The sequence below is a fragment of the Saccopteryx bilineata genome, chromosome 3 (assembly GCF_036850765.1).
Source record: "Saccopteryx bilineata isolate mSacBil1 chromosome 3, mSacBil1_pri_phased_curated, whole genome shotgun sequence".
Lineage (NCBI taxonomy): Eukaryota > Metazoa > Chordata > Mammalia > Chiroptera > Emballonuridae > Saccopteryx > Saccopteryx bilineata.
In genome coordinates, this window is record NC_089492.1 from 2,969,314 (window position 1) to 2,990,197 (window position 20,884).

General features: G+C 52.5%; 1 protein-coding gene across 2 annotated transcripts; it reads right to left on the minus strand.

Annotated features, from left to right (window-relative positions):
• Positions 1-2,856: 2,856 nt before the first annotated feature.
• Positions 2,857-6,740, minus strand: CHRAC1 (chromatin accessibility complex subunit 1). 2 transcript variants are annotated; one of them, XM_066265605.1, is made up of 4 exons: positions 6,505-6,739; positions 4,913-5,039; positions 3,963-4,114; positions 2,857-3,881 (listed from the first exon to the last, which is right to left on the minus strand). In XM_066265605.1, the coding sequence occupies exons 1-3, from the start codon at positions 6,649-6,651 to the stop codon at positions 3,996-3,998; spliced, it is 393 nt and encodes a 130-aa protein (XP_066121702.1). In that variant the 5' UTR covers positions 6,652-6,739; the 3' UTR covers positions 2,857-3,881; positions 3,963-3,995. The 2 variants fall into 2 exon arrangements, with proteins under 2 accessions (XP_066121702.1, XP_066121701.1); XM_066265604.1 differs by having other exon boundaries at positions 2,857-4,114; positions 6,505-6,740.
• Between the last annotated feature and the right edge of the window lie 14,144 nt (positions 6,741-20,884).

Genomic DNA, 20,884 nt, shown 5'->3' on the forward strand with positions numbered 1-20,884 from the left:
TTTTAAAAAGATCTCTGAATTTTACAAGAGAACCAACATTCCTTAGTGGCAAAACATTGAAAAGTTGATTTGGGAGGCTTTTTGCTGCAGGGTCTCGGAATTAACGGGATGGTTCTAGTTTGATGTTTTCGTTTGAAACTCCTGTCAGGTGGACCCTTACGCTGTGTTTTGTAAAGCGCGAACCATCCTTTTTAGCGTGCTGCATCTAAGGATGGACCTTGTTGCACTTTCTCAATAATAATAAATGCCCTATGATTGGCTCACCAGGAAGCATTTTGTTTTTTTACCTAACAAGAGTACTTTGGGGCAGGTGGTTCAATTTATATAGGTACCTCAAGAAAAAGAACCTGAATATGCTGCATTTTGTTTCTTTAGCTTTTATATGTAGCATTTTGTTTTGCTCTTATTATTTTGTTTAGATATATGCTTTTTGGAACCCAGTAGATCCTTGAAAGAAATTTTGAAATTACCCTTGTGAGGGATACAGTATCGTTTTGTTTTTGTTTTCTTTTTTTTAACTTCAGTATCTGGTTCAAAGGTTGCCCACCAGTACACTAACACGTTACCAGACACACCGGAGGAAAAGGGCGCCGTGTGTGTCCGACAACAGCGTCCCGAGCCTCTCTGTTCATGCTGCTTTCGTGACTCTTTCTCCACGCCACCGGGCGTCGGGTAACTCATCGCTAAGGTCACACGTCCACATCGTGGCGTCCTAAATGTTTTCAACACCAGACCTCACACAGTTGCCATTAAGTAGCATGACCCTAAAGGAGTCACTGGCCTTAGGCAGCAGGTCAGTCTGGTCTCCCCGGAGAGCCAGTCTCCCCAACTCTCTCTTCCCCAGCACTCGCCCTAAACTGAACAGAGGGGGAGTGGTCCCAATTGACAAAAGGTAAACTGGTGAAGAAAGCTGACGGCCGAGGCACTGAGCACCTCTTGTCATGTTTAAGCTTCGCTGGGTCCTTTCGAGTTTGTTTTACAGCTTACTAGGTTAAGTAGTTTGCACTATTTTTGCAATAAATTCATGGAAACCCTAACAGTTATTTGTTTTGTTTCTTACTGTGTGTATATAAACTAATACTGAGAGTTTGGCATAGTGTTGTTTTTTTCACCTCCTTACATAACCTTTAACATGCACAGAATGCTGTAAATCTGATAAAATATGATGTGAATGATATTTTATAAAGTTATTTTGTATGGTGTCAATTTTGTTTTGCCTCATAGTATGTCAGCAAAAAAAATAAAATAAAATTCTCTGTATTTACAGCTGCTTCTCCCAGGCGTCTTCAATTCCTCTCACGTTTATCTGGGTGCCTCCTTCTGCACAGGTAGAGGTGCTAGGCTTCCAAAGTGGGAGCAGTGATAGAAGTCTAGGCTCGTATCCTGCAAGCCTTGGCCGTATTTCTTGAACCGGTGTCCTCAGCGAAGCTGGGCACTGCTGTCTCATTGGGGATGAAAACTACTGGAGTGGGCCGGACGGCAGGAGAACAGAGGGCTCTGGGACGAGGTGGGGCCCCTATGTGAGCAGCCATGAGAAAGGACGCAGGAAGAAACCATTCAGCTCGGCCCCAGCAGGTGCAAAGCCCTGAGCTCCAGGGTGTGTGGGACTCAGCCCCGAGGGTGTCCGGGCCCCCACCCTGGCTGTGGCTCCACGCTGGTGCCGCTCGGAATCCCCTGGTGGCCTCACCGGGCTGCTCTGACTTCTGTGCGCACTAAGACAAGGGGTGTTGGGACAGTAAGGAGGGCTGGGCTAAGAAAAGCAAACATTGGCTGAAAATACTGACAATGTACATTGTTGCTAGAGCAGGCCAAGGTTCACTGTACATAAATGTGCACAGGGCTGTCTCATCATCAAGACAGGATGACTGTGCACCTGGGGCCTGGATAAACCAGCAGTGCAGCCAGGCTGTGAAGCCCTCTTCAGCGGGGAAGAGGGACGCATGTGGACATCCGCGACCCCACGACCGGTCCCAAAGGCAGGATGCTGACCGTAAGGGCCAGCCTCATAGGTGGCACACCAGGGTTCCACTCACGTGTCACTGGGAAGACGGGCGAGCAAGCCTTGGGCGTGTGCCTACTGTGTTTCTGTGTGGCCTATAAGATCAGGATGGGTTTTACATTCTTAAATGTTTGAAAACATAAAAAGTAGACCCATGAAAACGACACAAAATTCAAGTATCAGTGTCCAGATATCCTTTCCTTGAAATATAGCCACGCCTGTTCCTTTCGGTACTATCCGTGGCTGCTTCTGTACAATGGCAGAGTTGAGTGGTTGTGGCAGGTTATCGAGCCCACACAACCTAAAATAGTTTCTGTGTGGCCCGTTTGAGAAAGGGCTGCCTCCTGCTTTGGGGCGGAGGAGAGCCCCGTGGCTGCGTGGGCGGAGGGGAGCCCCGTGGCTGCCAGGGCGGAGGAGGGCCCCGTGGCTGCGTGGGCGGAGAAGGGCCCCGTGGCTGCGTGGGCGGAGGGGAGCCCCGTGGCTGTCTGGGAGGAGGAGGGCCCCGTGGCTGCGTGGGCGGAGGGGAGCCCCAGGGCTGCATGGGCGGAGGGGAGCCCCGTGCCTGCCGGGGCAGAGGGGAGCCCCGTGGCTGTCTGGGAGGAGGGGAGCCCCGTGGCTGCGTGGGCAGAGGGCCCCGTGGCTGCGTGGGCGGAGGAGAGCCCCGTGGCTGTGTGGGCGGAGGAGGGCCCCGTGGCTGCGTGGGAGGAGGGGAGCCCCGGGGCTGTCAGGGGCGAGGGCAGGAATGAGTCTGGTCTCTGACAGCGGGAAGCTTTGGGGAAGGTGATAAAACCATCCTATCTTCATTATGGTGATTACAGGGCTGCATTTGTCAAAACTCAAAACTGTACACCAAATAGTGGATTTAAAAATTTTATTTTTAAAAACAAGACACAGAAAACATCAGTGGGTGCCCAGGAGTAGGGAGTACAGGAGCATATCAGGGATCATGGAACTGATCGTTTGCTCACACAACCAAGACTGAACATAATGCTGGATGTAGATAACTCAAAAGAAAAAAAGATTAAAGAATAGAGAGTCAAAAATTTACCCAATGTGAAAAAACACAGAACTTACGGTTTTCTTTTCTGGCTAGTAAAAACGACGACTACAGGTGCATGGAAGAGAACAGTAAGTGAGATAGCTCTTCAATACACAACATGTTCTAAAACTTCTTTTTAAGAAAAGTATGCTTGTGTAGAGGGACTACGATATTTCTTTTTGGATTTAGGATCTGACCTGAAAATTTTCTCTGGGAATAAAAGTGCTAGAAATGCTCACTTTTGAATTTCACAAAAGTCTCAAGTAATAAGCAAGGCATTAAATAATAGTCTAAAATTAGGTCTACAAAGCATTTTACTGTAAAAATACATACAACTTTTAATTTAAAAAATGTTAAGTCTTTACACTTAAAAATGCAGTATTTGGACAAATATTCAAATTTTATTAAAATACAAAAATACAAATGTAACAGTACATAAAACATAACATAACATAAACTACGTTTAGCTAAAACTGGATCTAGTTTTTATATAACTGATATTTAGCTCTTCAAAATCTATCTGTAAAAATTTTTTTTTAAGAGAAGGAAAAATTTCCCCCCATTTATTTCTTGACTTTAGAGAAAGGGGGAGGGGTAGAGAGAGAAACACTGACCTGTTGGTCCGCCCACCCGTGCACCCACTGGTTGCTTCTTACATGTGCCCTGACCAGAGACTGAACTCACAACCTTGGTGTATGGGCACAATGCTCTAACCAAATGAGCTACCTGGCCAGCGCTGAAAATTTTTTTTTATACTGTGACTCTGACAACTTTCCTTTTGCCTATTTAGGTGCATCAGATGCTCTATCTCAGCCAGGAAAGAAGACAGTGTATTTGAAGTCTCTGAAAAGGAAAGAGACTAAAGTCACACAGAGTTGTGCTTACATCAGAGCAATGGTGCTAAGCCAGGAGGAGGGTCCTCACCAGGCTGACTTTTAAAAGCATTTCTTTGCGGGGTTAGGATTCTGCTTCACCGTCCTCACTTCCATCATTGTCGTCATTCTGCGCCTGGTCTTCTTCCCTCTTCTCCAGCATTTTCAGGTACTTACTAGCTAATATCTTCTTTGGTAGTATATCTTTAAAACATAAAGCTAACATTAGCAGTTGATTATGGCAGACCATGAATACAGACACACACATTTCAAAATGGACTAGTTCCTGCTTTGACCTCCAGAATAGGTTCCAAAACAGGACAAAATCAGACTAGTGTTCTCTCTGGGCAGTCTCCTGAGGCATGCTGGAGACCTGTTTCCATCTCACTGAGTGCAAACCATGTGCTTCTGTGTGTTGTTAACCCTGTGACAGACCCACCCACCTTCCCTGAGAGGGCTGGCTGGCCCCAGGGGGTAGAATTAGCTCTTTTCAGCCATCGCCCACACAGCTTGTTTCTGTTTCTGTTTCTGGGGCCAAGCAGACCAGCCCCCAGTTTTGCCTTCAGTGGCAGGGAGTTGTCTGCGGGACTGGGCTCCTGCTGGGCCCACTAGTCAGCCAGACACCCTGGTGCAGGTTGTTGACCTCATTATCGCTCTCGGTGAGCCACGTAACAAACATCCTCAATAGACAAAACTGCCAGGTCATGGTCAATTCTGCCAGCTAGCGAAAGGAGCAAGATGTTTATTTCAGTGAAAGCAGGGGAGAAGAGCTGTAAATTACTAAGCATTTTTAAAATTGATTTTAGAGAGGAAGAGAGGGAGAAACATCCATTTATCATTCCACTATTACTAAAGCATTCACTGGTTGATTCTTGTACATGCCCTGAGGAGGGATCAAACCCACAACCTTGGCACATGGATGCCGACCCGGCCAGGGCCACTAAGTACTTCTTTTTTTTTTTCTACGCATTTTTTATACAGAACGTTTCAAAGACTAAGTACCTGCAAGAAACTGAAACGTTTCTGATTCCTCCGCGGTGTGTGATAAATCGTTGTAAGTCAGTGCTTTCTTTTCTTTCCCACTGCCGTGTCTGTAGGAGTAGGTTGCTAGATACTGAACAAAGAGTTCCTGAAACAAATGAAAAGGTAAAATCAAAGGTGTGCTTTGCAAACTTACCATCGAACTTACATTTTCAAATTGCATTAAGTTTCCACGCTTGCAAATTATCTTGGTTTCTCAAATTACAGGAAACCACTAGGGGAAAGGAGAAATAAGTCAGAAAGAAACTAAGAGGTAGTATCCAAGTCGGTGGGGGAAGCAGGCATTTCCCTAAGGTTTTAGATTTTTACCTTGAGAAAAAACGAGAAAACTAAACAATGAATCACACGTTTGATGATCAATCTGTACAGAAAAAAAAAGTCCAAGAGACCATTCAGAAATTCTGTTTGGCTCAGGAGTACTTTGTCGTAGGTGGGTCGCCTACAAATAAGTCAACAACCGGAAGCTGAGAATCAACCACGTTTCCTATTTTGCTCGAACACCTTCCCTAAACCAACAGCCTGCACGGAGCCTCTCTCTTGAACTCCATGTAGTGCGGTTGGACGGGGACTAACGAACAGCCTGCTGCACAAACCAACCTTAGTTCCTCAGTTCTTACTGAACCCAGGCGGGCCGGAAAACACAAGCACCCCAACATCCCATGCTGAACGGGCCATCCTTCCCCGATTCTAAGAAAGCATGGCTCGGACACAAAGCAGGCAGGACATCCGCGGCTTCCCACTTCCCTTGCTCGGATCTGTCCCGACACAGTGGAGGGACACTGCGTGCTGAACGAGGAGGAGCTGGACCACGCGATCTGCGGGAAAGCTCCAGCCACGGAGGCTGCATGCCGCGGAGCCACGGCCCAGCGTGGGCACAGGAAGGGCCCTGGCCTGCCGCCGTCGAGCCCAATCAGAACCCAACCAGGAGACACGGCTCTTTTCTCCTAGGAGGGTCTATCTAGTACACAGGGCCAGAATGCTCCGGTCCCCGGAATCAGGACTTCGAGTCCGGGGACGTCCTGCGAGGACACCGGGGACAGGTGGGGTGAACCCGCGGCTCCACGGGCCCTCGAGCCTCGTGTGACAGCGCCGGGCCCTCGCCGGGCCGTCTCGGGAACTGCAGCCCCGAAACCAAGAAATAGGACGAAAGCGAGAAGGGCACGTTCCAGGGTCCTGGGTACCGTGACGCGGCTGGGGGAGGCACAGGAGGCACAGGGGGCCCGAGGGCCAGTACGCGCCGTTGCCCTGGAGACCACCCGCGCGAGGGCAGGCGGGAGTGGCGGCGCGGGGTGGGCGGGGCGAGCGGCGCGCGAAGGAGGATGGGAGCCGCGCGGGGAGGGCGGGGCAGAGGGAGAAGGGCAGGCGGGGGCTGGGCGCGCGCGCCGTGGAGGGGAAGCGAGGCGGGTCGCGGACGGGCGCGCACGCGTGAACCCGCCACGGGGGGGAGCCGCCAGCGCGCGGGCCCGGGGGGCCTACGCAGCGCGACCGGTCCCGACGGCTACCCCACCCCCGCGCCCCGCTTCTCACATCACCCCGGGCGGCGTCTGCCTCACCGTGGCCTTAGCCGTGAGCACGAGCGCCTCCTGGTTGATGCTGGACACCTCGGGGGAGCTCTTCATGATGACCCGGATGCGGGACAGGGGCAGCAACACGAGGCGCTGCTCCCCGCACTTGTCTCTGCCCACGGCCACGTCCGCCATCTTTGTGCCCTTCCCCCACGGCGGCGGCAGCAGCCGGGACCCGCCGCGAGGTGGCCGGCCAACTCGGTCGGTGCGGGAGCGGCGTCCCGCTGCCCCGTGGGAGTTGTAGTGCTGAGGAGGCGCGTCGGCGACGGGGGCAGGCTACCGCTCTTCCGGGGACAAACTACAAGTCCCATGATGCTCCGCGCGCCCCGCGGCTGCGCACCTGGAGCCCGGGGCGCCAGAGGGAGCGCCGCGAGGCGGGGATTGGGCTGCTGGCGGAGTAGTGGGCACGCTGTCCCCTGGCAGGGGTAGCAGCAGGAACCCGAGGGAGAGTGGTGCTGCCCAGAGGAGGTGGACAGTGATAAGAGTTCTTCCGGGAGGCGAGGAGAGGTGTCACCCTCTGTTCTTGTCACTCAGTGTGTACTCGGTGACCTGGCTGTTGGGTCTGGCGATGCAGTAAGTGGGTAGGAAGGAGCTCTTGAAGCCAGCATTCCGGAGGGAAGACAGGAAAAAGACGGGCAAGCAGACAGGGTACTGACCTACCGTGGAGGAAAGTACAGCAGGGTAGACGGTGCAGAGGAACAGCGGACTGTTTTATCCGGAGTGGTGGAGAGGAAACCAGCTCTGGCATCTGAGAAGGCGCTTCCCTGGGAGAAGAAACGACGAGTGCAAAGGCCCTGGGGCAGGAGCTTTTCAGGGAAGCTCAAAAAGACCTGGTGTGGAACCAGGTGTGCCGCCCGGATGTGGGAGTTGAGGACTGAGAGCTGTCCTGTTGGTTTTTATTATAAAAGATGGGAAGAGGCCCTGGCTGGTTGGCTTAGCGGTGGAGCGTCAGCCGGGCGTGCGGGGGACTCGGGTTCGATTCCCCGCCAGGGCACATAGGAGAAGCGCCCATTTGCTTCTCCACACCTCCCCCCTTCCTCTCTGTCTCTCTCTTCCCCTCCCACAGCCAAGGCTCCATTGGAGCAAAGATGGCCTGGGCGCTGGGGATGGCTCCTTGGCCTCTGCCCCAGGCGCTAGAATGGCTCTGGTCACGACAGAGCGTCGCCTGGGAGGGGCAGAGCATCGCCCCCTGGTGGGCGTGCCGGGTGGATCCCGGTCGGGCGCGGGAGTCTGACTGTCTCTCCGTTTCCAGCTTCAGAAAAGTACAAAAAAAAAAAAAAAAAATCCTCTGGCTGTGACTGTAAATAGATGGGGGAGGGAGGTCTGTGTTGGAAGGGAAGCAAGGTAGGTGATTTTTTGTGATGAATAAGATATTGGTGTGACTAGGGGGACTTGCTAGGAAAAGAATGGTAGGGTTTCCCCCGGGGTCCAGGTCAGGTAGGGCTTATGCACCGTGGAGTTCTTTCCGAATGAGTCAGGCGGCCCTGGGGAGAGTCAGGTGGACCCACGTGGGTGAGTGAATGGTGGCCATGTGCCGAGGCAGGGAACACTGGAAGGCAATGGCACAGAGGTTTGGCTTGGAGCGAACTAAGTTTCATTTCCCTTCCAAACACCTGTGGTAGTCCTGAGTGACCAAGTGGCTATTCCAGCCTGGACTTCAACCTGGGGCAATGAATGTGAAAGCCACCGTCACCTAGGTGGCAGTTAAAACCATGGACCTGGATGAGCGTGTCTAGGAGGAAGGTGTAGATAGAGTGGAGAGATTGAAGGACCAGGTCTTGAGGTCATCCAAGATTTCAAGATGGAAAAGAGAAGGAAAACCCCGCCCAGGAGACTGGGCAGAAGTGGCCGCTGAGGGAGAGGAGATAGGGTGTCCATAAAGCCCATCGAAGACATTCTTTTCTGAAAGGAGAAACTGATGAACTGGATTGAAAACTGCAGAGAAGTCAAGTAAGATGACTCCCACTTGCTAGCAGTGTGAGCCCAGGCAAAGCAAGCGCTCTCTCTGAACCACCGTCCCCCTTTGCGGGTAGGGGGAGAGTCACACCGTCTCCGGTTGGTGTGAGATGTGAGAGTGCCTGGCATCTGAAGATAAGAGTTCCCGCCCTGTCAGTGGGACTCCGCCCAGCTCTGCCAAACCCTCCATTCTACTGTGAACCTTCCGTGTTCCTGCTCAAGGTCTTGTCAGCCCAAATCAGCTGACTTCAGGTTCATTTGGAAAGAGTTTGGAAAATTCAGAGTACCTGTTTTAACTTTTCTGATTTCAATTCTGTCAATCACTTAGATAATGACTACAAAAATAAAATACACCGCTGTAGAGCACGTTTCTGCAAGTTTAGTGGGTTCTGAAAATGACTGATCTTCGGTCTGCCTGAGGGGACCCACGGCCAGGTTTCAGATAGTCCAGCTTACTGACGTTTGTAGTAGAAAAGGCCTTGAGCTCTGGCCGGTTGGCTCAGCAGTAGAGCGTCGGCCTGGCGTGCGGGGGATCCGGGTTCGATTCCCAGCCAGGGCACATAGGAGAAGCGCCCATTTGCTTCTCCACCCCCACCCCCTCCTTCCTCTCTGTCTCTCTCTTCCCCTCCCGCAGCCAAGGCTCCATTGAAGCAAAGATGGCCCGGGCGCTGGGGATGGCTCCTTGGCCTCTGCCCCAGGTGCTAGAGTGGCTCTGGTCGTGGCAGAGTGATGCCCCGGAGGGGCAGAGCATCACCCCCTGGTGGGCAGAGCGTCGCCCCTGGTGGGCGTGCCAGGTGGATCCCGGTGGGCGCATGCGGGAGTCTGTCTGACTGTCCCCGTTTCCAGCTTCAGAAAAATACAAAAAAAATAAAATAAAAAAAAAGAAAAGGCCTTGACGTCTGCCTCCAGCACAGGGACCCAGCGATCACAGTGCCTGTGCCGTGCTCCTGCTCTAGAAAGTGGAGGCGAGAGTGCAAGGACAGTGCCGTCCTCACCGCTGTGACGCCAGGGCTTGGCCCAAATAATGGCATGAAATACAAGTCAGACACTGTTAGGCACAAAGGTACAGCCACGAGCCGGACAGCTATGGTCCCTGTTCTCACAGAGCTTACTTTCAAATACAGAAAAGTAAAATCTCCGATGGTAAGTGCTGTGAAAAAAAGAAACTGGGATGATAGAGTAGCTCCCCCGCAAAGTGTTATTTAAACCCAGATCTGAAGAAGGGCAAGGCGCAGCTGCGCAGGAAGGCTGGGCAAAGTGGCGGGCGCCCGCCTGAGGAGGAAGATGCTTTTACAAATTGTACCGCCAGGCCAGTGTGGCTGGGCCTCCGCGAGTGAGGCAGAGGGCCAGGGAGAGGTGCTTAGCAAGGCAGGTGGGTGCAGGTGGGGCCTGCGCCGGCAGGCAGGTAAGAAGTGTGACTTCTGTTCTGAGAGCAGTGGAGAGCCAGGGGGTTCTGAAGTAAGGGGTGACCCCACTGAGAAGCCCACCTGCTGCCCTGTGATGACTCACGGGCCCTGTGCAGAGCAGAGGTGGCAGGCGCAGCCTCAGCACTCCTCTGCGAGTGGGGAAGCCCTGGGCACTCACAAAAGGCAAGAGCAAGAAACGACTCAGTCAACACCCACCTCACAGAGGGGCCTTGGTCCACACGAGTAACGAGCTGCGTCATTGACGGTTTTTAAAGTTTTTAGATGTTTTGGTACTCTGGCTGGTGATTGAGTTTTGTAAGGTTGGCCGTTCTCGGCACGTCTGGAGCGGGCTGGGTTGAGAGTGGGAAAGAACCAGTGAAGACAGCATCTGAGGAGTGACGAGAGCCCAGAGCATTCAGGAGAAGGGACGAGAAGAGAAGGTCAGGAGGCGGGCAGGGTATTGACAGTCATTTTGAGAAGTACAGAGAGGGGCAGAAAAGGAAATCTTTAGAAAGGAGGGGAACTGCTTACCATTAAAAAATAAAAAGGCCTGACCAGGCAGTGGTGCAGTGGATAGAGTGTTGGACTGGGACGCAGAGGGCCCAGGTTCGAACACCTGAGGTCGCCGGTTTGAGCATGGGCTCGTCCGCCTTATGCATAGGCTCATCAGCTTGAGCGTGGGGTCGCTGCCTTGAGCATTAGACATGACCCCATGGTGGCTGGCTTGAGCATTAGACATGACCCCATGGTGGCTGGCTTGAGCAAGGGGTCACTTGCTCTGCAGGAGCCCCCTGGTCAAGGCACATATGAGAAAGCAATCAGTGAACAACTAAGGTGGCTCAAGGAAGAACGGATGCTTCTCATTTCCCTTCCTGCCAGTCTGTCCCTGCCTGTCCCTCTCTCTGTCTTTTGTCACACACAAAAAATGGAACCAGCCTCAAACCTGAAACGGGAGAATGAGCCTCTGATCCTTGGGAGCGTGGCTGCACTGGACAGAGCGCAGTGAGTTCCTACGTCATCCTGGTAGCGCTGCTGCCCGTCTGCCCAGTTTGCCTTCCCGGCCCCAGGAAACGTGTGCTGGTTATTTCTGGTGCCGTGTGGCTCTCCTTGCCCCTGCTGTATCTGTCCCGGGGCAAACTGCACCTCTGGGAACCCCCGCCAGCTGACTTCCCAGGTTCTGCCCATGGGAAAGTGGTGGGACACACAGTGGGACGGGAGGAACAACCTAGTTTATCAGCTGGGGTGAAGGCTTGGAGGGCACAGGTGACAGTTTGAGCAGCGTCGCCCTCTCTGGCTTTCTGCCCAGCAGCAGTCTCTCTCACAGAGGCCGGTGTGGGCTCCCGGCTTCCACACTGGGGGCAGTGCCAGCTTCCGGACCTGGGTCCCATCTCCCTGTCCCTGTCCCTCTCACTCAGACCACCTTTTCCCTCGTGCCCCGCAGCTCTCCCGACACCCTGCACCTCAGTTCTTGGCATCAAGTCCCTTCCTGTGTGAAACATCTCAATGTTTTCTGCTTTCCTGATGGCATCCTAAGGCTTACATACAGAGGCCCAGGACACACGCCCAGAGGAATGGGACTCGGGCCGCTGATCTGCAGAGCGAGCTGGTACACACGGTTGCCTCAGTTCTCACCTGGGGGTGCCTGGGTCACGTGCCCACTGAAGGGAAGGCTGGCTGCTGTGAGCGGCCCTCCTGGTGGGAATGGAGCCATGGGGCATGCTGCTTCTAAAGGCACTGGAGAGACTTCAGACAGAAAACTGGAGGCTCAGGGCTTTATACTCTCAGAGCAGCCAGGTCCTGCCTGCCTGGCCCTCAGAGATACCTTATCTTTTGTAGCCTCGAGGCTGGCAGGGTTACAGACAGGTCAGACCTATCTGTGATCCTGCCTCATGGATGATGACAAGATAAATGGAAGTCACACCTTCACCGGGTCTTTTCTGTGAAGTTAGGCTATTACTTGGGAAGAGTGAGGATTAGAATGGGGATAGTTGGGAGAATACAAGCAAATTGAGAACCGAACCCACCCCCCATCCCTGTGAGCCTCTGTGTTGGTGGAAAGAGCACCCCTGGCCCCCACCCCACCCGTCTGCGGAGATGACTGCACCTGCTTGAAGTCCTTTTTTTTTTGTATTTTTTTAAATTTTTTATTTATTTTTTTTTTTTTTTTTTTTTTTTTTAGAGAGGAGAGAGAAAGGGAGAGAGACAGAGAGGGAGAAAGAGACAGAGAAGATGGGGAGGAGCTGGAGGCATCAACTCCCATATGTGCCTTGACCAGGCAAGCCCAGGGTTTTGAACTGGCAACCTCAGCATTTCCAGGTGGACGCTTTATCCACTGCGCCACTACAGGTCAGGCTTTTTTTTGTATTTTTCTGAAGCTAGAAACGGGGAGGTAGTCAGACAGACTCCTGCATGCGCCCGACCGGGATCCACCCGGCATGCCCACTGGGGGGCGATGCTCTGCCCATCTGGGGCGTCGCTCTGTTGCTACCAGAGCCACTCTAGCGCCTGAGGCAGAGGCCATGGAGCCATCCTCAGCTCCTGGGCCAACTTTGCTCCAGTGGAGCCTTGGCTGCAGGAGGGGAAGAGAGAGATAGAGAGGAGGAGAGGGGGAGGGGTGGAGAAGCAGATGGGCGCTTCTCCTGTGTGCCCTGGCCGGGAATCGAACCTGGGACTCCTGCACGCCAGGCCAATGCTCTACCACTGAGCTAACCGGTCGGGGCCTTGAAGTCCTTTTTATCATCTCACTTGGGGTGTTTACCTGGCAAGGGGATGCTGGGCCTTCCCGAGATCTGTCCCCTTCAACTCCAATCCTAGTTGCAGTGTGCCCCAGGAAAGCGATCGCACAGCCCAGTGGAGGAGATGGTGACACTGAAAAGAACAGCGGGGTCTCCGTGTGTTTCCTCAGATGAAGCAGAGATGTGGGAGTGGACTCTGGTGCAGCGTCGAAGCGCGTCCTTGGGCAGGCTGAGTTGATCAGTGCAGCTGACTTGGTCATGCTGGGTTCAGCATGGCAGCTCCAGCAGCCAGAATCCGTCTGCCTATTTGAGCTGGCAGAGAGAGAATTGGAGTGTCCCGCGCTGGGGGCCCTCTAACCTTTAGACGCCATGTGAGCCGGCTCTGAGTGTGCGGCTCTGTCTGGCCCAGTCACCGGGTCACCCCACAGAGCTAGGCTGTCTGGGGAGGTAAGGCTGCATCAGGAGTCCTGACAGGTCCTCCGCGCAGTCACAGCACAGACTCCAAGGGGTTCGGAGTAAAGATGTGTTCTCTTCTGCAGAGAACAGAACTGCTGTCCACTTGAACAGTGGCTTCAGATTTGCCCCTGGACACTGACAGAAACCACATGCCAGACCACAGGACCCAGACGAGTGTGTGGCCTGGGATGGGTTATGGGGTGAGATTTAAGGTAGAAGGGTAGCAGGTTAGATAATAACTAGTGACTGCCAAAGTTCCCACACTTCTAGCTTGAAGTGTGGGACAGTGAGACATCGCTGATCCCACATGACATCGTGGCAGAACTGGCTCATCCCTAACTGAGTCACATGCTCTTGGCTTTGCCACAGGCCCCACCACTCCCTAGCACTCACCTGCCTGCTTCATCCACTTCCACTACCTGCTCGGCCCCTGCGGGCACTTGAGTTTGTGTGACCCCTGCCATAGGACACTGTTTTAGAGTGGTCTATTTGCTCAGAAATTCCTCCCTCTGGGCTAGCACCTACCCCGGATTTGGCACATAAAGTATAAAGAAGAAAAAAGGAGCACATCAGAATGTCCAGGCCAGCATGTTGCTCGTGCACATAAAGCTCCAGGCTAAAATCATAGCCTCTCTGTCCCTTCTCCAAGAGGAGGAATAACCCCCGCTGAAGTGAATTTGGGATGGAATTGGGAAAGAAGCCTTTTGAGAGCTGAAGCTACATCTCATTAGCTTTGCATGGCTCGAAGTGCTTAGTAAATATTTAGTAATGGTAATGATGATCATTTAGCTCAGTAGAGTATAATTATACAAGTGAAAATATGATTTCGCCAGGCTGTCATTACAGATAAAATGGCCCGAGGACAGGGATAATGAGGGGCAGACCCGAGCCCACCGCCGTGACGGCTGCCAGGAGGCCAGCAGCTTGCGGCACTGTCACAGGTCCGCCTTGACTGGAGGCAGGGGCGAGGGGCGGTCTGGGTCGCCGAGGGGAGAGGGTGGGCCAGGATGGGTTCCTAGGAAGTCATCGGAGAGTTTGCAGCAGGAAAGTGACAAGAGCTGATAGATGATTAAAAAAAGAAAAATTTTTTTATCATGGAAAAATATAACCTAAAATTTACTTTTTAAGCCCTTGGCATTAAGTAAATGAACATTGTGCAAAGCATCGCCACCACCCATCTCCAGACTCTTTATCTTCCCCAAATGGAACCCTATATCCACGAAACGCTCACTCCTTGCTCTGCCCCTGCACCCCGCATCCCGCACAAAGCGTCCTTCTTTCCCTGTGACCTTGACTCCTTGAGGCGCCTCGTGTGGCTGGAATCGTCGTGGGCAGTGTTTTTCCTTTTGTGACTGGCTTGCTTCAGCTCACGGACTGTCCTCAAGGCTCCTCCATGTCCCCGCATCTGTCAGAACTTCCCACTTAAGGCTGAATAACACTCCGTCGTGTGCGTGGACCCCACTGGGTTCATCCATCCGCTGGTACGTGGACCCCACTGGGTTCATCCAACCATCCGCTGGTACCCTTGGGTGGCTTCCACCTCTTGACTGTTGTGAACGATGCGGCTATGAATACTGGGGTACAGGTATCTGTTTGCACCCCTGCTTGGTCTAAGTTGTATACCCAGAAGTGAAATGGTTGGATCCTGTGGTTATTGTGTGTTTAATCTTTTGAGGAACCGCCATACTGTCCTTCTGCGGCAGCCGCCCCATTTTAATGTTCTCAGCAGCAGTGTGAGCATTCTGTTTTCTCCACATCGAGGCAACACTTATTTTTGGTTTTTCTGTAATATCCTAGCGGGTATGAAGTGGCGTTTCATTGTGTTTTGGATTTGCATTTCCATAATGATTAGTGAGGTTGAGCCTAGTTTCACAGGCTTATTGGCCATTTGTATGTCTTTTTTAGAGAAATGCTACTGATGTCCTTTCCCCATTTTTGAATCGGTTGTTTCTTTGTTTTGTTTTGTTTTTTTACTTGAGTTGTAGGAGCTCTTTATTCTAGAAATTAACTCATTCTCAGATCCACAATTTGCAAACGCTTTCTCCCGCTCCCAGCCTGCCTTTCTCTTTGCACCGTGTCCTTGGATGCGCACATGCTCTTGAGCTTGATGTAGTCCAACCTACCTGCTTTCCACTTGTTGCTCCTGCTTTTGGTGTTCTGTTCAAGGAATCACTGGCAAATACAACAGGGTGAAGTTTCCCCTGTGTTTTCTTCTAAGGATCTTGTAGCTGTAGCTCAGACCCATCCTGAGTCAATGCCGGTAGACAGCATAAGGTAAGTCCAACTTCAGTTTTTGCAGGTGGCTGTTCAGTTTTCCTGACACCATTTGTTGGAAAGACTGTCCTTTTACCACTGAGTGGACTAGGCACCCTTGTCAGAAATCATTTGACCGTGTGTGTGAATGTATTTCTGGGCCCTGGGACCCAGACCACCGGGCCGGCGCCCCTCCCTCGAAGACAAGGGGTGTGTTGACTTATCTTCGTTTTCTCAGGGTGGGTGTGGGACCTGAAGGGACTCTGGACGGAGAGACAAGGGGGATTTTAAAATTACTGTTTCATGAATGGTCTAATATCTCTGCCCTGGTCACATGCTATTTGTGTAATTATTAAAACAACGAAAGATTGGGGGAGAATAAACAAAGCAAAACCCAGAGGAGTGGAGGTGAAATGTAACAGAATAACAGGCTGAATGCCTTCCCGCCTGCATCCCGCCACGGCAGACTGGCACCCACGGTGGGCACACCAGGGCACCGGGCAGGGCTGGGCAGGTGCCCCCTGGAAGAGGAGTGGCCCCATGGTGCCAGTGTTGGCGTGGGTAGCTGCCGCAGGCATCACAGTGCTGCTGACCAGGTTACAGGGGGTAGATGCTTCAGGAAACAGGCTGGCAGCTCTTACAGAGTTCAATAGATTTTTACACGTGGCCCAGCAGCTCCACTCCCGATGTTTACCCAAAAAACATGCTCATGTGCACTCAGAAGACTGTCCCCAAATGCTCCTATCAGCTGATTCCTAATGGCTAAGCATGGAAAGAACCCAAATGCCCACGGACAGATGGAGTGTTTAACAAGTTGTGGCCTGTCCATGCAATAAAGAAGAACTGGTACACATGGCAACCTGGATGGATTTCAGAAGCGCCCTGCCAAGCACACGCCAGACACGGAAGAGCACAGCCTGCCCACCTGCATTTATAGGCAACTGTAGATCAGACAGAACTAATCCGGAGTGATGGGAGGCAGGCCCGGCAGCCAGCGGCTGGGGGCGGGGCTGGGGGCAGGGGTCTGGGTGGAAGTGTTCTCTCCAGATTGCAGAGAAGAGTGTGGGTATGTTTGGATGTTTGTTGAAACGTATTAAACTGTACACTTAAAATGGATGCCTTTTATTGTTTGAAGTTATATGATGAAGCTGATTAAAACAGAAGAAAAGAGATACTGTGTCTCCTCTGATCGAGCAGGGTGGGCGGAGGGGTTGGGCGAGAGATGTCATTCATTCAAGTAATGATGGGAATGCATGCAGAGTCACCAACTGTGGTAAGTGTCCCGGAGAAAATGTTCTGGGGCTCTGAGGCCCCTCTCCGTGGAAGAGGCCAAGATGGCTGGGGGAGAGGGGGGAGGGGAGGGGCGCGTCACAGGAACCTAACCAGGCATGCATCTCCCTCCTCCACCTCCTCATCACAAATACTTATTTTCACCAAAGCACTTTTTGAATATTAAACAAAATGAAGAGAAGCAGATATGTAAAAGGAAGATGAGGAAGAATGCCATGCACAGCCACAGTCCTGCCCCCTTGTCACATGGACCTTCCAGGCCTTCCCCGCAGAGGCTGGCCTTCAAGGACAAGCAGAGGCTCGCAGCCCAGCCGTGGAGGGAGGGAAGGGACAGCCGCCCACTCCAGGCAGGCGACCCAACCAGGACCCATGCCTCCCTGAACGGCTGCGTTAGCCAGGCATTGGAGAGAAGGACAGCCACAGGCGCAGTCACAGCTGTGGTTAGGACCTCGCAGTGGGGATGGCTGGAGCCCAAATGTCTGAGGGAAAGGGGTTTGGGGCCTGGCTTTGATGCAGGGCTTGTACTGATCCCCACGGATCGGAGCCCTCAGGTCAACAGAATTCAGCTTTGATTCACAAACCACAGAACTGATGCCACCTGTCAGTGACTAGGCTCGGGAATGACTGGAGGATTCTGGTCTCCCTGCATTCACCTGTGGTCCATGTGGCAGATCCCTCCCGTGGCAGTGCCAGCCGAGTGTGACACTCAGAGCTCCATTGTCTCCCCGTGACAGGCTGTTCCGGTGAAGACCTCTTTGTGTTTCTGACCAGAACCCACACTTTCCTGGGTCTGGGTTAATGGCAGGCTGGCCACCCAGAGCGGCCCGTGTGTGGGCTGGCCCTGGGGTCTGCCTGCTGAGAGTCCCGAGGCTCGCTGCCTCTCTCAGCGCCCAGGGTTCTCCTGCAGGAAAGGGTGCGTGGGGGTCTACTTTACACTCCGATCAGCCTGCTCAGAACCTTCCCGCTCCAGCTCTGGGGAGCTGACCTAAGTCGGGGGGGAGGCCTTTGCGGGCCTTCCGGACCCTGTCCAGTCTCGCCTCTGCTGACCTACTGCTGACCTGGAGCACTTTTCTTTTTCTTTCTTTTTGTATTTTTCTGAAGTTATAAGCAGGGGGGCAGTCACACAGTCTCCCTCCCTCATTCACCCGACTGGCATCCACCCAGCATGCCCACCAGGGGGCAATACTCTGCCCATCTGGGGTGTTACTTGTGGTGGAGCCATTCTAGTGCCTGAGGCAGAGGCCATGGAGCCATCCTCAGAGCCCGGGCCAACTTTGCTCCAATGGAGCCTTGGCTGCGGGAGGGGAAAAGAGAGACAGAGAGGAAGGAGAGGGGGAGGGGTGGAGAAGCAGATGGGCACTTCTCCTGTGTGCCCTGGCCAGGAATGGAACCCGGGACTTCCACATGCGGGCCGATGCTCTACCACTGAGCCAACCGGCCAGGGCCCAGACCTGTAGCACTTTTGTCTCTGTTGCTCATTTGGGGGGTTGGTGGTGTGTGTGGCATCAGGCGAGTTGCTTTGGCACTCTGCACACCCCCCAAGCCTTAAAGGAAGAACAGCAGCTGGTGTGAGGACCCAGCCAGCCAGCGTGGGAAGGCACCTCCCTGCGCCTGGCACAGGGCACAGCAAGTGAATATCTGCCCACCCGCCACTCACGGCTTTTCCCTATGACCCAGCAGCCGAGTGTCTGCACAGGGCCTGGTCTGCACAGGAGGTCCCGGTTTACGCCCTCTGAGTCAGAGCACTGGGGGCCTCGGGTTACCACAGTCTCGACATATGGCGTTTCGAGTTTATGACGCTCACTCCCGTGAAAACTTAAAGAAATTGAGACGTGAGTGTTCCAGCTTATGCTGTTAGTGTTGTGCTTACGGGCTACTTGGGAGAACTAGCTTGGTTGCGCACGGCGGGAGAACACGCGGGAATGCGGCGGATGAGTGAGGGAGGCGACGCCCCCCTGGACGCTCACCTTCGCCAGTCTGGACGGTTAAAAGCGCAAGTGTTTGTTTGTGTTAGGCTAGGGTGTGTTTTGATTTACAAATATTGATCAACTTATGACCTATGCAACTTATGACCATTCGACTTGACGACCACAACCGCTAGCCACGACTGCGCCACGACTGCTCCACGTCTGGCAGCGCCAGCGTTGCCCAGCTGGGCGTACGACAGTGCGGACCAGCTTCCGGCAGCACTACCATCTCCGCGTGCACCATTTCAACTGTTATCCCAGACTCGGTACAGCAATTTGAGTTTTGTGTCTTGGATATTTTTCATCAAACCCCTCCCAAGATGTCTATCTACCAAGAGGAAATTGTCTTTGCAAATATTAAACCAGTTGTACTGATAATGCAGTGTTTTACTTAAACCCGACGAATGTAAAAATAAGAAACAAAATGGTGTAGAGATGATACAAATGGTATAACACGAACAAAGAAAATTATGATATATAACAATAATGAAAGAAAATTATGATAAAATATGACTTAAAGATTTTTATAACATCATTTCACAGTACTGTACACATAGCCTACTCAACTTACGACCAAATCGTGTTACGACCGGTCTGTCGGAACCAATCGTGGTCATAAGTCGAGCACTAGCTGTACACCAAAATTCATGTTACATCACTGTTGTAGGAACGGAACTGCGTCGTAAGCCGAGGACCCCCTGTACTTATTATCGAAACCCCCTTTCACCTGCAGAGGTGTCCTGGTTTGGATGACAAATGACATTGTTAGCCTATCGTGAACCAACCACTTGATCGTCGGATCCTTATTTACCTAGGAAGGAAAAAGGGACTGTGTGTGCTTGCTTGTGTCATTTTACAGACTGGGAGCCTACAGCTGGGCACACGTCCGCCGCCCCCAGGGACGGCTGAGTACGATCCAGGCTGAGGCCCTCCCGGGTTCCGGGTCTGTTTCAGGCTCAGTGGGTTTGCCTAGAGAGCACGCTAATTAGGTTTACATTTCCTTTTTATTTATTTTATTTTATTTTTTTATTGATTGATTGATATATTTTAGTGAGGGAGGGAGGGAGAGAGCCAGGAACATGAATTCTGTGCCTGTACGCGCCCTGACCAGGGATCAAACCGGCAACCTCTGGGCTTCAGGACGATGCTCTAACGCAGTGGTCCCCAACCTTTTCTGGGCCACGGACCGGTTTAATGTCAGAAAATATTTTCACGGACTGGCCTTTAAGGTGGGACAGATAAATGTATCATGTGACCGAGACAAGCGTCAACAGTGAGTCTTAGACGGATATAACAGAGGGAATCTGGTCATTTTTTAAAAATAAAACATCGTTCAGACTTAAATATAAATAAAACGAAAATAATGTAAGTTATTCATTCTTTCTCTGCGGATCGATACCAAATGGCCCACGGACTGGTACTGGTCCGCGGCCCGGGGGTTGGGGACCACTGCAGGCAGGAGGCATTTTCCTGGCAGGTAGCTCAGTTGGTTAGAGAACTGAGCTATCTGGCCATGGCAGGTGTACATTTCTTGTATGACAACATATTTAGCCTTTAAGGGAATTTTTGCTTGCCTTCCTTCCTTCCTTCTTTCCTTCCTTCCTTCCATTTCTTTTCTTTCTTTTTTGGGGAAGAAGTCTCTTGGGACTTCTTCGCCTTCATTCCAAACACTAAGCAGACATTCACGAAACTGCAGCTGACAAAGTGGGCGCTTTCAGGAAAGGCCAGTCAGGATCAGAGAAGGCACTGTCACCCCTGGACGAGGGTCGGGCCATCTCAGGGCCCATGTCCTCAGGTTGCTCTGTCTTCCTGTGTGGTCTGGAAGCAGCTTAGAATGCCCGGAAAATGCCTCCTGCCTCCACCGTACCTGGAGTCTCATCGGCTCCGTGTGGTTCCTTCGTGGGAGCTTCCGCTGATCGATCAGAAGCTCTTGTGGCCATTTTCGATGAGTTTGATGAATAAAGGATGATGGACTGAAGCAGTGACCCCCGAGCGATCGTGGCTTGTGGGGCAGGGCTCGCCCCCACAGCATGGTGGTGCAGAGCGTCTGTATTAGGACCTGTGCCTGTGACCCAGGGCCTCCGCCTCCAGGGCTGTCTCTAAGGTAGCTATCTGAAGTTTGGAAAAAGCAGCATACACAACGGTGTTCAAAATGGAGTTATTTACGGCCATAAAGGTGGGAACAGCCCACCTGTGCCTCGAAGTCCCCCTGCCGTTGTTCATGTTCTGCCGTTTCCTTGGGAACCTTCCTTCACTTTGTTGAGTCTCAGTCGCCTCACCTGTAAACTGGGAACAGGGAGGGAGA

Coding starts and splice junctions, on each gene's coding strand:
- CHRAC1 (XM_066265604.1), bottom strand. CDS start 6,651: ATGGCGGACGTGGCCGTGGGCAGAGACAAGTGCGGGGAGCAGCGCCTC. Junction 5,040..6,504: donor TGCTCACGGCTAAGGCCACG/GTGAGGCAGACG, acceptor CATTTGTTTCAG/GAACTCTTTGTTCAGTATCT. Junction 4,115..4,912: donor AACGTTTCAGTTTCTTGCAG/GTACTTAGTCTT, acceptor TATGTTTTAAAG/ATATACTACCAAAGAAGATA.